At 40.8% G+C, this 16,211-nt stretch overlaps 1 protein-coding gene across 2 annotated transcripts in view; it reads left to right on the forward strand.

Annotated features, from left to right (window-relative positions):
• The window catches only part of IFT52 (intraflagellar transport 52), a 33,520-nt gene that overhangs the window by 2,719 nt on the left and 14,590 nt on the right, over positions 1–16,211 (forward strand). The window contains exons 2-7 of one of the 2 annotated variants that reach the window (XM_035006350.1): positions 790–914; positions 1,569–1,656; positions 5,599–5,728; positions 6,000–6,075; positions 7,621–7,692; positions 11,948–12,074. In XM_035006350.1, the coding sequence (XP_034862241.1) occupies positions 790–914; positions 1,569–1,656; positions 5,599–5,728; positions 6,000–6,075; positions 7,621–7,692; positions 11,948–12,074 (618 nt within the window). Of the gene's footprint in view, positions 1–789; positions 915–1,568; positions 1,657–5,598; positions 5,729–5,999; positions 6,076–7,620; positions 7,693–11,947; positions 12,075–15,867; positions 16,054–16,211 lie in introns of those variants that run through there. The other variant, XM_035006351.1, reaches the window with a different exon arrangement.

Here is a 16,211-nt window from a genome sequence, read left to right on the forward strand (position 1 = left end):
CGTCTGCCTTCAGCTCAGGTCATGATCCCAGGGTCCTGGGATCCAGCCCCGCATCAGGTTCCCTGCTCGGCGGGAAGCCTGCTTCTCCCTCTCCCACTCCCCCTGCTTGTGTTCCCTCTCTGGCTGTCTCTCTCTCTGTCAAATAAATAAATAAAATCTTAAAAAAAAAAAAAGTGTGTTGCAGAATAGTGCATATTATAGGATCCTATATCATAAAAAAATTGTAAGTTAACATATGTATAAAAAGAATCTAGAAGACTGTGCCCCACACTTAACAGTAGTTAGCAGTGAGAAATCAAGTGGGAAACATGGTCTAAGGGCATAAAGATAGGGTGATGGCAGGGCAGGGTTGTGAGAATAGGCTGGTGGGAAGGCCAGGGCAAGAAACGGGAGGCACTGGGGCGCCTGGGTGGCTCAGTCGTTAAGCATCTGCCTTCAGCTCAGGTCATGGTCCCAGGGTCCTGGGATGGGCTCCTTGCTCGGCAGGAAGCCTGCTTCTTCCTCTCCCACTCCCCCTTCTTGTGTACCTGCTCTCGCTCTCTCTCTCTCTGTCAAATAAATAAAAAAGGAAGAAAAAAAAGAAACAGAGACAAAAGCCAAAGTTGGCCTTATATTTCTGTGGCTGTGATTATGCATTTCACTCTCAACCTTTGAGAATCATAGGGATTTCATAGCTAGGTTGCAGCTGTATGCCCTCTCTTGATAAATTAGAAGACTATTCAATTTAGGGTCTTTTGGGATATTGTTTATTGTTTTCCTTTTTTCTGATCCCTTCTTTTTTTCCATAAGGTAACCATGGAGAAAGAGCTTCGGAGCACCATTCTTTTCAATGCATACAAAAAAGAAGTATTTACCACCAACAATGGCTATAAATCCATGCAGAAAAGACTTCGGAGTAATTGGAAGATTCAGAGGTGACCATGTATATTGTTTTCCCTTCTAAGTGATAACAATAGCCTGCTGGTAATAATTGGAAAGCCTTTATTTTCTTATGTAAGCAGTTATTTAGGTAGGAGGAGTTCAATTTAAGGATTGTTCAGAAGTAACTAAATGATTATAAAAACATTTCTTTTGAAAATTGGCAATTGGCATATTGTCTCCCAAATCACAAATCAAAAAATTATTCTAATTATACATATACAACTTTTTAAGAGGTTAGAGTCTTTCTCTATATTTTAACTTGGGTGAGTACTTCAGTTTAGGGAAAGGAAAGATGAGAATACCTCTCTGTCTTTGTGTGTGTGTAAATGGTTTTTCTTAATGGGTAATGATATGTAATCATACCAGCTAATAGCAGAGCTGATTGAATTAGTAGTTGGAGGACTCTTTATACTCTTGTATGGTTTAATTTGGACTTCTTGGCCTATAGGAAGTATTTGAGCAGAGGCTGATTTGGGGACAAGCCTATAGAGGGGATTCTTACTTTGGGAGAGAGGCTGTACCAGGTACCTCTAAATCCCTTCATCTCTAGGCCTCTGCGGTCTCTGGTTCCATGTAGTCTAGAGGCTAAAATAATTCCTAAATTGGCTTGAATTATGGATCTAACACTTTAAAAATCATATTTCTAGCTTAAAAGATGAAATCACATCTGAGAAGCTAATTGGGGTGAAACTGTGGATTACAGCTGGGCCAAGGGAAAAATTTACTGCAGCTGAGGTAAGAAATACCCAAAAAGAAGAAATACGGTAAGATGGTTAGGTGCATGGGATTTAAATCCCTCTTCACCGTACACTGTGTTGCCTTAAGGTAATCACTTCCCTTTTTCTTCATCATGGAGTTATGATCATTAACTGAGATAATGTATGTAAAGTGCCAGACACATAGTTGAGGCTAATGAAATACTAGCCATACCTGTTTGCCATATTTTTGCTTTGAAAATGGGAAAATTCCTTTTATTTTATTTATTTATTTTTAAAGATTTTATTTATTTATTGGACAGAGAGAGAGAGCACAAGCAAGGGAGCGGCAGACAGAGGGAGAGGGAGAAGCAGGCTCCCTGCTCAGCAGGGAGCCCGATGCGGGGGGGGGGGGAATTCCTTTTAAAATGAAGCTATTTGGGGAGCGCCTGGGTGGCTCAGCTGTTAAGCATCTGCCTTTGGCTCAGGTCATGATCCCAGGGTCCTGGGATCGAGCCCCGCATCGGGCTCCCCGCTCAGCGGGAGGCCTGCTTCTCCTTCTCCCACTCCCCCTGCTTGTGTTCCCTCCGTCGCTGTGTCTCTCTCTGTGTTAAATAAATAAATAAAATCTTTAAAAAAAAAAAAATGAAGCTATTTTTTATCCTATTTCATAGAACAGACAAAGAATGATAAACGTAGAACCCAGAACACAAGTATTGGCAAAGATGTAGAGAAATTGGAACCCATGTGCACTGTTGGTGGAAAGGGAAAATATGTGTGTGCAGCCATTATGTAAAACAGAATGTCAGTTCCATAAAAAATTTAAAATAGAATTATCATATGATCCAACAATCCGACTTCTAGATATATATCCAAAAGAATTGAAAGCAGAATCTCAAAGAGATATTTGTACATTCATGTTTATAACAGCATTATTCACAATAGCCAAAAGTAGGAGCAACCCCAGTCTACCAACAGATGAATGGATAAACAAAATGTGGTATATACATACAGTAAATTATTATTCAGCCTTAAAAACATAGGTAATTCTGATACATGCTACAACATGGGTGTATATTGAGGACGTTATGCTAAATGGAAGGAGCCAATTACAAAAAGACCCCAGTGCTACATCATTTCATTTATATTACGTACCTAGAGTAGTCAAATTCATGTAAAGTTAGAATCGTGGTTGCCAGGGGCTAGAGTGAGGAAGGAAATGAGGAGTTGTTTAATAGGTATTGAGCTTCAGTTTTGCAAGATGAAAAGAATTCTGGAGATGGATGGTGGTGATCCATTGCACCACAGTAACGTGAATGTTCTGAACTATTGAACTGCACACTTAAAAATGGTTAAGATGGTAAATGTTATGTGTACTAAACAGAAACCCCAGAACACAGCAAGAGCTCTTCTCATAGAAACTTGCAAGTGCTTTGGTGCTTAGGGAGGGTTATGGGGAGTAGGGAGGTTGAGGCAGGGTGGAACTGGTGTGGTCCTTAGACTGGGGCAGTCCACGGTCTTTTGCTCTGACTTTGGGTGGGGACACAGGGAGGAGGTCTACGGAAGCATTTCTATTGTTCTTTTTTTTGTTGACCTGACTGCAAGGCCACCTTCTAGAGAAGGGCATGGAGAGAGACATAACTGATCAGGTTAATTGAGAGAAGGAGCAGGAATTCCTATTAGGAACATGGAGTTGGCCAGCTGCCCCCACCCAATGAGACCCTGAGGGAAATGTACACACAGTGGGCAGTGACATGTGAAGGAATACCATATTCCTTGTTGGTTTTTAGCCTCACACTCCAGTAGTTTCTCCCTTGCTACCTCCCTTCTCTGCCTAGTGAAGACAAAGAGAGAGGTGATCAGGTCTTTGCTGAGGAACAAGCAGCCTCAGAAAAGCCAGGGCATCCGAGACCGGTGCCTGGTCCTTTTCCCAACAGGGAACAGGCACTAGGTCAAACCTTACTTCAGGCTCTTATGGGTGGAAGGCAGTGGCTTTCAAAAGATAGAATCCCTTGAGAGGCATATTTAGCCTAATAAAATGTTCTCCCACCAGACCATTCCCTGCACCATGCCTTCTCTTTAGAGGTAGAGTGAGGTGGGAAGGAAAGGCAGAAAAACGTTTAACTTCTTTCTAAGAACCAACATTCCCTTGTGTTTTTATTCTTCCATTAAGCTGATCCAGATGGTTAGCAGAGGTCTTCCTCCAGGCAGAGATCGCTGCCTTCCTGGGCACTGTTGCTGGCCTCCTACGACCAATAAAGGGGTCAGTTCACCCCTCATAGACTATATGATCCCTCTTTGATGTTGTCCTCCAGAAACTTCTATGACAGGACATAATATGTCTGATATTAGATGTGAGAATCAAGCTAGAAGCTAGACTGAATTTAGTTTTTCTTTGTTCCCACTTCAGCTTCATTGTCTTACATATTTGCTTGGTGGTGGTATTCACTTACCACCAGTTGGCCCAGACCATGCTTCCCAACTCTGTCAGCTCAACATCTATCTATATTATTTTTTTTAAGATTTTATTTATTTATTTTATTTGGGGGAGAGAGAGAGCACGTGCAAATGGGGGGAGAGACATAGGGAGAGGGAGAGAATCTCAAGCATACTTCATGCTGAGCACAGAGCCTGATGTGGGGCTCAATCCCACGACCCTTAGATCATGACCTGAGCCGAAACCAGGAGTCAGATGCCTAATCGACTGAGCCACCCAGGCACCGCTATCTATATTATAAATGTACCTTTATTCTGAATTGAGAAGCCTAGATAGTATAACCCACGACCATTAAAAAAAAAAAGTGTCTTAACTGTAATGTAAAGAAGTTAAAGGAAGATGACTTATGAAAGAATATGTGTACTTCAAATTGTCAATCTTTGGGCACGTAGGCACTAGAAGAGTATGTATATTTCGGTTTGCTAACACTTGAGCGTTAGTAGTACATACACTAGAGTGCTTCTTTATATTTGACATTTTGAAACAAAGGCTAAAAATACGTATGTAGGATCCCCATGAGTGGGACAGTCTTGTGGAGAGTCCAGGATCTGTGAAGTTATGTCTCATTTGGGAGCAAACCCCCTTGGTGATGTTAATTGTTGCACTATGTTTTCTATATTGAGGGGGCTGGAGGAGAGAAGGAAATCTAGGGCGTGTGCGAGAGCAGGAGGCTTTGCTGTTGCAGAGCTGGGCTCAGCCAGTGTTTCCAAAGTGGGATGTATGTGGTGAATCACTGAGGTGCCAGAAGGAAATTGTATTTGTCATATCTTTATTATCCTTGAAAATTTCCCTTTTTGGGAGGATGTTTTATAATTATATAAATATACATACTTTATATACCTATCAGAGTGTGTGTTCACATTTTCTTACAGGGTGCTTGAGAAAAAGTTGAGAGACTATTGGTTTAGACCACTCACCCCAGGTTTTCTCAGGCTGGGTCAACAAGATCAGTGCTAGATTTTTCTTCCCTCCCCAGTTTTGGGAAAGCAAGAGAGAGGCTCCCAGGAGATAAGCAGATAACATGCATTTCTCACTATGGCTTGATCAGTCAATGACTGGAACAGAATTCCTCCCTGGGGGTGGTATGCAATGCAATGCCTTCATCCTGATGTCCATGGCTGGCAGTGAGGGGAGGGTATGGTCTGGAGCAATCATTTTCAACCAGGGCTGATTCTGTCTCCTCTAGGCTGAGACCGGCACTGTTGCTCAATGACCTGTGAGCTTCCTTTAGCTAATGGTTTCCACTTTTGGTTTCTTTCCAGATAGTGTGGAAAATGTCAATTCAGTTTGAGTATTTTGGAACTTTATGCTTAAAGACAAGCTTGGAAATCCTATGTAGAGAGTAATTTTATATTATCTTATATACATTTATACTTAAGTGCCTTACAGAGTTGTTTATTTTTCAGGTAGTTAAGGTCTTATTCATAGTACTTTGGACAAAAGTCTTTCGGGTGTATTCATAGATTGTTTCTTTCTTTTGTGTAGTTTGAAGTCCTGAAGAAATACCTTGACGGTGGCGGTGATATCCTTGTGATGCTAGGAGAGGGTGGGGAATCCAGATTTGACACCAATATTAACTTTCTTCTAGAAGAATATGGAATCATGGTTAATAATGGTAATTTATTATTATTGTTATTTTAGTAGAGGCTGTTTTTTCCTATTTATTATTCATATTGTAGCCGTATGGACCTAATAATACAATGGAAAGAGCCCTGGGCTGAGGGTGCATGGTCCTGAGGCTTCTGGGGCTAGGCTTCTTCCATGCATAAAATGGGAGGAATTGGAACAGAGTTCTAGGGTTCCTTACAGGTCAAAGTTTATATGTGTCTATAATATCAAACCTATTTCTAATCTAAGATGCAACTTCCTCTCTTTTCCCCTTAAAGATGCTGTGGTTAGAAATGTATATTATAAGTATTTCCATCCTAAGGAAGCTCTAGTTTCCAACGGAGTCCTGAATAGGTAAGCGTGTTGAAAACAGAAATGTTTTTACAAATGATTCCTATCTTCTCTTGTCTCTTCTCACACATTCTTTTCACTGGCCTTTCTTCCTTTTTTGCTCTTTTGTTTTATTTTACTATATTATAATTTATTTTATTATATTACTTCTCATTCCTCAAATTATATTCCTCCCATCTTTTGAAACCTTATTCCACATTCACCTTTTTGTCAGAATGCGTTCAGCTGCAAGCATAGAAAACCCTAGCCTCTCAATATGAAACAATAAAGAGATTTTATTGATTCATGTAATTGAAAACCCCAGAAATAGGGCAGGCTTTGGGTGTGGATTAACTGAAAATTCATGATGTTGTCAGAGCTCCAGTTCCATTGCTCTATAGTTCTCTTGGCTCTGCTCTCCTGTGTGTATGGGCTGAATAGTTTTAGTAGTGCCCAGATTTATATCTACATGCCACACTGTCTAGGGCAAGAGAGCCTGCCTTGGTCCCAGCATTTCCAGCAAGAGTAGTCCCAAGATTTGCTGTTTGAGCTGGCCTAGGCCACATGCCCATCCTGAACTGGTCACTGTGGCAGAGGGCATAGAATGCCCTGATGGTGGTATAGCTAGGTGATATTCTCTACCCCTGGAGCCTGGGATGAAGTCAGTTTTTTCTGTTTCACTGGATCTTAAAGGATAAATTAGGGGCTTTGGAGAAGTGGGAAGTGAATGCATGAGAGAAGCAACATCAGGTGCCCTCTCTGTGGGCTTTTCCCTATATTCAAAATTATTCATTCCTCGGGGCGCCTTGGTGGCTCAGTCGTTAAGCGTCTGCCTTCGGCTCGGGTCATGATCCCAGGGTCCTGGGATCCAGCCCCACATTGGGCTCCCTGCTCAGCGGGAGGCCTGCTTCTCCCTCTCCCTCTCCCCCTGCTTGTGTTCCCTCTCTTGCTGTGTCTCTCTCTGTCAAAATAAATAAATAAAAACTTTAAAAAAAAGTTACTCATTCCACACTTGAATTTGCTACATGCCAGGCACTCTGCTGGGTCTGATGATACAGAGTCGAGCATATAGGACTAGAATGTGGGTCTAGTCTAGAATGTGGTCTAGAATTTTGATCCTTCCTTCAGGACTCAAGAAAGAAGAACTGATCCTCATATTTATTTATTTATTTATTTATTTTTAAAGATTTTATTTATTTGACAGAGAGAGACCCAGCGAGAGAGGGAAAACAAGCAGGGGGAGTGGGAGAGGGAGAAGCAGGCTTTGTGCGGAGCAGGGAGCCCAATGAGGGGCTAGATCCCAGAACCCTGGGACCATGACCCGAGCCGAAGGCAGACGCTTAATGACTGAGCCACGCAGGCACCCCTGATCCTCATACTTAAATGTTAACTTTCACAAGCTACCCAAAGAGGTATAGGTGTGTAGGTGTACCTTTATTTAAGTTTTAAGAATTATATTTTAAATAAGTCTGCAAAATCCTTGCAGTTAGTTCATACTTACTATTAATGAATGGTGTGTGAAATTCCTAAATTTTTTTTGTTTACTAGATTTAATTTTTTTTCTTCAAGGGAAATTAGCCGAGCTGCAGGGAAGGCCGTGCCTGGAATCATTGATGAGGAAAGCAGTGGAAACAATGCCCAGTGAGTGTGTTTTCTGAGGCTACCTAAAGAGGGTGCATTTGTCATTTTGAAGAGTTTCCTTTTTCAAAGTGAGGAGTTATCATTTCTGATTATAAAAGTCATTCTCACCAAAAAAAACAATTTGAGCAGTTCAAAAGGAAGAAAATAGAAGTCCTCCACTATAAATGTATGCCCTTTTCCCCAAAGATAATTATTCTTAACATTATGGTATTTAGATTTCTAGATTTTTTTCATATATAAAAATATAGATAGGCACCATATCCTTTTAAATGACTAGATTAAATTGGAATTATCCCAGTTTATGTAACCAATCTCCTATTGTTGAACATTGAGGTCATTTATGATACTTTGTTTTAATAGTTAAATCTAACATTTATTGAGCACTTACTATATGACAGGCATTTGTGTGTGTCTGTGTGAGAGAGAGAGAGGCATTTTTACCTATTTAATCATCATAGCAACACACTAAGGTTATAGATGAGATAACAGAGAGGTTAATTGCCCAAGGTCACATGACTAATAAGTTTCAGAACTTGGTTTCAAACCTAGGCAGTCTGTTCCAGGGCCTATACTCTTTTTTTTTAAAAGATTTTATTTATTTATTTGACAGAGAGAGAGATAGCGAGAGCAGGAACACAAGCAGCGGGAGTGGGAGAGGGAGAAGCAGGCTTCCTGCCAAGCAGAAAGCCCGATGCAGGGCTCGATCCCAGGACCCTGGGATCATGACCTGAGCCGAAGGCAGATGCTTAACGACTGAGCCCCCCAGGCGCCCCCCAGGGCCTATACTCTTAACTTCTGCTCCATGTTGTTATTATAAACAATTTTATACTTGTTACTATAAATAAAGCACGTAGTGAATGTCTTTGTACATGCAATTTTTGTGCATTTATGCTAACATTTTAGCAAGGCTAGATTCTTAGCATTAGAATCTCTGGGTCAAAAGTTTTCCAGTTGGGCGCCTGGGTGGCTCAGTTGGTTAAGCGTCTGCTTCTCCCTCTGACCCTCCCCCCTCTCATGCTCTCTCTCTCATTCTCTCATTCTCTCTCTCTCAAATAAATAAAATCTATTTATTTATTATTTATTATCTACCCAAAATAAAATAGATTTTATTATTTGTCAGAGAGAGAGAACACAAGCAGGGGAAGCGGCAGGCAGAAGGAAAAGCAGACTCCCCGCAGAGCAAGCAGCCCGATGTGGGGCTCCATCCCAGGACCCTGGGATCATGACCTGAGCTGAAGGCAACTGCTTAACTGAGTGAGCCACCCAGGCATCCCAGAAGTTTTTATTTTCATGTCTTACTTGCAGGGTGTCCCAGGCAAGTTACTCTTGGTTTCTGTTTCTGAGTCTGTGTAATGGAGACAATATGAATCTTACAAAGTTGTTGGAAACTCCAGTGAGGCCATACTTGTAAAAGTTCTTCATAAGTTACATGCATAGTACCTTACCTGCTGTTGTGTTATTAAGTCCTTAGTAATTGTGAAGAGCAAATGGCTGGTTGACTGTTTCCTAGGTTATCCTGGAAGCAGCAGTTTCTGGGTGGGCTTTGAGATGTGGAGAACTAGTCCTGCTTTGTGTTTTGAAAAAGCTTGACCTGTTGAAGTCTGAGGTTCTCATTTAGCCCATTTTCTATCATGTCCCTTTTTCTGTCTCTCAGCTGTAGCCACGCTGACATTGTTTCCGCTCCTTAAATATGCTAAGCTTATTCCCGCCTTTGGGCCTGCACATTTCTGTGCCCTGTCCCAGGAATACACTTTCCCAGCTATTCACCCAGCTAATCTTACTCATTCACATGTAGTTTGGAAAAATTCTGTTTTTGGTTTTTGGGTGGATGTTTAGCCTCATGCCTAGTGTTATCAAAATGTCAGTCTAATTGATTTCTTAGTAATAATAAAAGGACTAGAGGAGTGTAAATAATAGCTGACAGTTTCCATTGTATGACTCGAGTGTCCATTCTCCCTTCCTCCTTGAGAGTCATCTCCTTGGCGTGCAGTTGGGGGTAAGTGTGGGGCAAAGATGTGCACTGACATCCATGTAGCTATTTCCCCCACATCCCTTTTCTTCCTCCATGGCAACTGCTCGTTTCTTTCTCCTTCTGGCCTGGGACTCGTGGCCTTCAGTCCCCTTTCCTGGGCTACTGCTGGGGCAGGGCTCAAAGGGGAGAATAGAGGACGTGGGGCAGGTGCCCCTTTTCACCCACAATATGACAAAGAAGTCAGAGGGTAGGTGAGACTTGACTCAAGTGAGGGGGAAACTAACTCTGGAAGGAAATCATTTTAAACTTAAGCTAAAAAGAATTTTCTCATGGTCTAAGAAAGGAAAATTCACATTGTCTTTATAGGGAGCTCTTCATGGGTGCTTCCCCTCCCCCAATTTCTAACTTCATGCTTTGTTATAAGATTCCTGTTTCTCTCCATTCTGAGAGCACTCCCTTCAAACAACTACCTTTGCAGAGCTCCATTTTGCTGCTTAGCCCCTCCTGCAGGGGTTGGCCACACCCTAGGGTCTGCACCCCACCCTTACCCCTCCATCCCACACCCTTTTTACGAGTACATTGCCCCAGGTCAGACTGATTCACTCTAGATACTCTTTTAAGTGTTTGTTAGGACAGAGTGGGGGAAGGAGGCCAAGGCAGGTGTGTGTAGAAGTGTTCGATGTCAGGTCTGTGTTCATATAAGGCTCGACTGGTAACATGGCCTTCTAATGACAGCCATTCATTCCTGGAGATGATACCAGTCACATCTGTAAGGAAGAGGGAAATGTTTACCAGGAAGACATTGTCGTACAGAGCAGGCTCATTTATAGCTCCAGTTCAGCTCTAAGATGAGGGCCCCTCTTCTTCCTCCTCCATAGGGGTTTCTTTAGTTCTTCCAGTTACAATCATTTACACATAGATTATAAGTTGTTAATTTGCTCTCAGATTTTTGAAGTGCTTTATTAAACTAGTAGCTAGAGTTATACCAATTTTTAAGTTGACAAACCAAAGCTTAGACAAAATTTTGTGGTTTTTTTTTTTTTTAAGTTTTGTGTTTGTGATGAGATACCACCACCTCACACCTGTCAGAGTGGCTAAAATTAACAACACAGGAAACAACAGATGTTGGTGAGGATGCAGAGAAGAGGGAACCCTTTTATACTATAGGTGGAAATGCAAACTGGTGCAGCCACTCTGGAAAACAGTATGGAGGTTCCTCAAACAGTTAAAAATAGAACTACCCTAGGACCCAGCAACTGCACTACTAGGTATTTACCAAAGAATACAAAAATGACCGATTCAGAAGGGCACATGCTCCCTGATGTTTATAGCAGCATTATCAACAATAGCCAAACTTTGGAGAGAGCCCAAATGTCTATTGACTGATGAATGGATAAACATATGGTGTGTATGGATAAACATATATATACACATACATACATAATGGAATATTGCTCAACCATCAAAAAGAATGAAATCTTTCCATTTGCAATCGACATGGATGGAGCTAGAGTGTATTATGCTAAGTGAAATAAGTCTGTCAGAGAATGCCAAATACTGTATGATTTCATTCATATGTGGAATTTAGGAAACAAAACAGATGATCATATGGGAAGGGGAAAAAGAGAGGGAAACTCCATCGCTTCTCGGCCTCTTGGCTAAGATCAAGTGTAAGAGACTCTTAAGGAGAGAGCGCAAACTGAGGGTTGATTGAGAGAGGTGGGTGGGGGATGGGCATTAAGGAGAGCACTTGTTATGGTGAGCACTGGGGTGTTCTATGTAAGTGATGAGTCACTAAATTCTACTCCTGAAACCAATATTACACTGTACGTTAAACAGAATTTAAATAAAAATTTGAAAAAGAAAAAAAGAGAAGTAATAGACATCCTTATCACCAGAGGTAGGGACTTTAAATTTGTGAAAGCTATAGAAATAAACCTTGCTACTTTTTTACTTATCTACTACCTCAGCCCAGATTCCACTTAGAATTCCTTACTAACTAAAGCCCTCAAATACCTATTTTCTTTATCCTGTCAATTCCTCACACATTTATTTTTTCTGTATAAAAGGTATAAAAAGCTGCCTGCCTTGGTCATTTCTTTGGGTCTCAATTTCATTATTGGGCCTCCATGTGTATATAATAAAACTTTGGTTTTTTACTCCTGACACCCCCCCCAAAAAAATGTTTTGTTAGGTCTTGAATTGCTCAAGAAGCACTGAAATTATCTTCAAAAAATTTATTCATTTTTTAAAAATTTTGAGTGTTTCTTTACTTTCTTACAGGGCTCTCACCTTTGTCTATCCTTTTGGTGCCACATTGAGTGTCATGAAACCAGCAGTGGCTGTTCTGTCCACAGGCTCTGTCTGTTTCCCGCTTAACAGACCCATTCTGGCTTTCTATCACTCGAAGGTACAGCCTTTCTTAGATGTGGGTGGATACATTATTTTTATTATTAAAGTAATAAAAACTATTGTTTCCAGAGGGGTTTCTTATGTGTTCTCATCGATCTTTACAGCAGCCCTGTGAGGTAGTATTTCAGTTAATTACACTTTATTTATGGGTAAATAGCAGATTGTCCAGTAATCGATGGAGTCAAGACCTAAACCTAGCTCTTACCATTCTAAATCCAAAGCTATCCCATGGTAGCATGAGGCTACCTATATTATAACCGTCTATGACTACGGGCTCTTACCCTCAGTGTAAGAATCCATCCAGGGAAAGGGTGAGTTAACACACCATACCAAAATGCACACAATTGTACTGCTGTTATTTTAGTTTGTCCCAGGGCAACATACCAGAAGACTAGTTGCTCAGTTCTCATCCTGGAGACCCCACAAAATGTGGGAGCAGGTGGTCCCAGAGGACATAGCCCCTCTCGTTGTGACCTCACTTATCCACTGCCCAACTCAGGACTGGTGCTTGTGACCCTGAGATTAAGATCTGAGATCAAGAGTCGGACGCTCAACTGAGTGAGTCTCCCAGGTGCCCCATCCACTGCCTTTTAATTCATGTTTTGCTGAATTCACCTTTATTTGTCTACCAGGATTAGAATTCACCAGCTGACCTCCCAGTTTTTCTCTAGTTCCTCACATCCTATTTTTCTTTGTGGGATTTAGGTATTACTTTTCCCTCCCATATTTCAAAGGTCTGACTTCATTTTATTAGGAAGTAAATAAATATCTATCCTGTTTATGAAAGAAGATATTTAGACAAAATTCATAATAGTTATTATGGTAATTAGTTTCTCCCAAACAACTGGAAATACTGTTTTAAAATTAAAGTATAAAATGATTCAAGATGTGGAAATAATTGGTTTATATAAACGGTCAGTTTGTAGTCGCAAAAGTAATGAGATAACTATCTTAAGGGGCCTCTGGGTAGTATTTTGTTGTTTATGTATGTATGTATGTATGTATGTATGTATTTAGAGAGGGAGAATCTCAAGCAGGCTCCATGCCCAGCATGGAGCCTGATGTGGGCTGGGGCTTGATCTCGAAACACTGAGATCATGACCTGAGCCGAAATCAAGAGTTGGAAACTTAACCGACTGAGCCACCCAGTCACCCCTATTATTTTTTGTTTTTTAACTGTGCACAGAGATTTTACCCAGCTTCCTCAGTGGATTTTTATGGAACATCTATTAGGTACAGAGTTCTGTTCTAACTGTGGTGATTCTTCAAGAATGCATGAGATTTTCATCTGCTCATTGCCTAGCTATTTAAAGCCTGTTTTCTTTTCCTTAGAAGCTTTTATTATCTTTTATTTTTTATTTTTATTTTTTATTATGTTATGTTAATCCCCATACATTACATCATTAGTTTTTGATGTAGTGTTCCATGATTGTTTGCGTGTAACACCCAGTGCTCCATTCAGTACGTGCCCTCTTTAATACCCATCACCAGGCTAACTCAACCCCCCACCCGCTTTTATTATTTTTTAAAAAACATTTTATGTATTTGCTTAGAGAGAGAGCACATGCAAGTGGGGGTAGGGGCACAGGGAGAAGGAGAGAGACTCTCAAGTAGACTCCTTGTTGAGCATGGGAGCCTGATGCCGGTGGATCCCAGGACCCTGAGATCATGACCTGAACTGAAATTGAGAGTCAGATGCTCAACCGTTCAACTGAGCCACTCAGGGGCCCCTCCTAACAAGCATTTAGTCCTGCCTTATAAACACAATCTTTGAGAGGTTTTTACCTGTCCCTTTTAAGTTTGTGAGATAAACCAGTGATGCCTTAGAGGGGCCACTCCCATACTCCTGGAAACCCCAAGCAGGGCACCCCAAGCAGGGTGGGGCTAGCACAGGGTTGGGGGATGTGTTCTGCCTCCTCGCCCACGGCCATTGCCTTCTTGAGCTTGTCATGATCCTTTCTAGGTCTTTAGTTTACTAGGATAAACTCATTAATATCAAAGGAACAAATCAGTCCTTAAGTAGATATACTCTTACTTAATTGGAACAAATTATAGGCAAAAGCTGGAAAAAGAAACTGAAGACACTGGTAGAATCTCTGTCCAGAATAAAAGGATTAAGGGAAGATCTATAGTCCATTTGAAATAAATGAGGTAGGGGAAAAAAAGAATACTAAAGAAAAAATACAGACCTAACTGTGGGTAGTAGTAAGAAGGAAAGTCCTTTCCTCTTCCTGTATTTACTTACGTTCAAATGCAACAGAGTTCATTCAACACTCTTTCTGTGGAATTTCACCAAATTCACTTTCTGTTCTCAGTAACTGATGTGCTTTCGATGGTTATGTTATAGCAATAGTGTTATTTTTCCTATGATCCATTTGCTTTTAATATGGTACAAGTCACAGTTTGTTTTGCAAATCTTGTTTTATTTATGAAATTTGTTTATTTGTCTGGCTTGAGAGTAATTCTTAACGTAGTACCGTCACAACTATGCCTATATCCTGTATGTGATGTTGCTAGAAAAACTGAATTCATTTTGTAGTTTTAACGTTGTACTGTTTTCCTCATTACAAGAATAATTTATGCTCATTGTAGGAAAACTGAAAATTACAGAGATGAAAGGGAAAAAAAGAATGTCTCATTACAAAACTGACATTTTGATCATTTTCTCCTACTCTTTCTTGCAGCTCATTTAATTTATTTGCCTCACCGGGCTTTAAGCTAGGGTGGCTGTACAATTTATGGTATACTTTTTTTTTTTAACCTCATGTTAAAAAGATAAAAAGCGCCTCATGTTATGACAGAAACCTTCTTCCAGGTTACTGAAAACCCTTTGTAGCATATGACTTCACCACTGGAGAAGGTTCTCTTATTCTTAGCCACTGGTTCTGTGGCTGAACATTTGAATTTATTTCTGAGTTTCTGTGATTATGACTGTAAAATTGTCCATAGAGTTTTATATGTTCTGTTGCATACATTGACAGTTTCAGCAATGTGTGAAAAAACTTATTTCGTTGAAACCTGACACTGTTTGTAGTCATCTTTTTCATATTTATTAATCTGATAGGCAAAAGTACTTTGTTTTGATTTTTCTAATTACTGATTAATTTTTTTTTTTTTTTTAAGATTTTCTTTGACAGAGACACAGCAAGAGAGGGAACACAAGCAGGGGAAGTGGGAGAGGAAGAAGCAAGCTTCCCGCTGAGCAGGGAGCCCGATGCAGGGCACGATCCCAGGACCCTGGGATCACGACCTGAGCCAAAGGCTGACGCTTAACGACTGAGCCAGCCAAGCGCCTCTAAATTTTTTTCTTACTAACCAGTTATTTCTTTTATGAATTTTTTTTTCTTTTTTGAGAGAGAAAGAGGGAAGGGGGGAGGGGCAGAGAGAGAGGGAGAGAGACAATCTTAAGCAGGCACCGTGCTGGGCATGGAGCCTGACACAGGACTCGATCTTACAACCCTGAGATCATGACCTCATGATCTGAGTCAGTATCAAGAGTTGGACACTCAACTAACTGAGCCACCCAGGTGTCCTCTTCTGTGAATTTTTCATGCTCATGGATTAATTTTCTGTTTGGATCTTAAACACTGTCTTTTTTTGTTTGTTTGTTTTAAAGATTTTATTTATTTGAGAGAGAGAGTATGAGAGAGAGCATGAGAGGGGGGAGGGTCAGAGGGAGAAGCGGACTCCCCACTGAGCGGGGAGCCCGATGCGGGACTCGATCCCGGGACTCCAGGATCATGACCTGAGCCGAAGGCAGTCGCTTGACCAACTGAGCCACCCAGGAGCCCTGAATGCTGTCTTTTGATACTCATAAAATATCTTTATATCTTTACAGATTGACTTTGGATTCTTTTTTCCTTTAGGATTATAATCTTCATTTATGAGTTAACTGGGAAAATGCTGTCGAACCAATTCACATTGCTTTTTGTTAAAGTCAAATAGAAGGATATAGAAGTGTCTAAAGTGAGAAGCAGGTGGGAATATAGTTGCTATCATAGTTGATATTTTTAGGTCATTAAAATCCTGATGTGAATTGGCACTTAGTATAACTGACAGTTGCTCACATGATTCTGATAATAAGTTTTTGGGGACTAGGATGCATGTGGTGCATTTTGGGATCTGAGTGTCTAAC

This window comes from Mirounga leonina, unplaced genomic scaffold (genome assembly GCF_011800145.1).
Source record: "Mirounga leonina isolate KUSES-001 unplaced genomic scaffold, KU_Mleo_1.0 Mir_150, whole genome shotgun sequence".
Classification (NCBI taxonomy): domain Eukaryota; kingdom Metazoa; phylum Chordata; class Mammalia; order Carnivora; family Phocidae; genus Mirounga; species Mirounga leonina.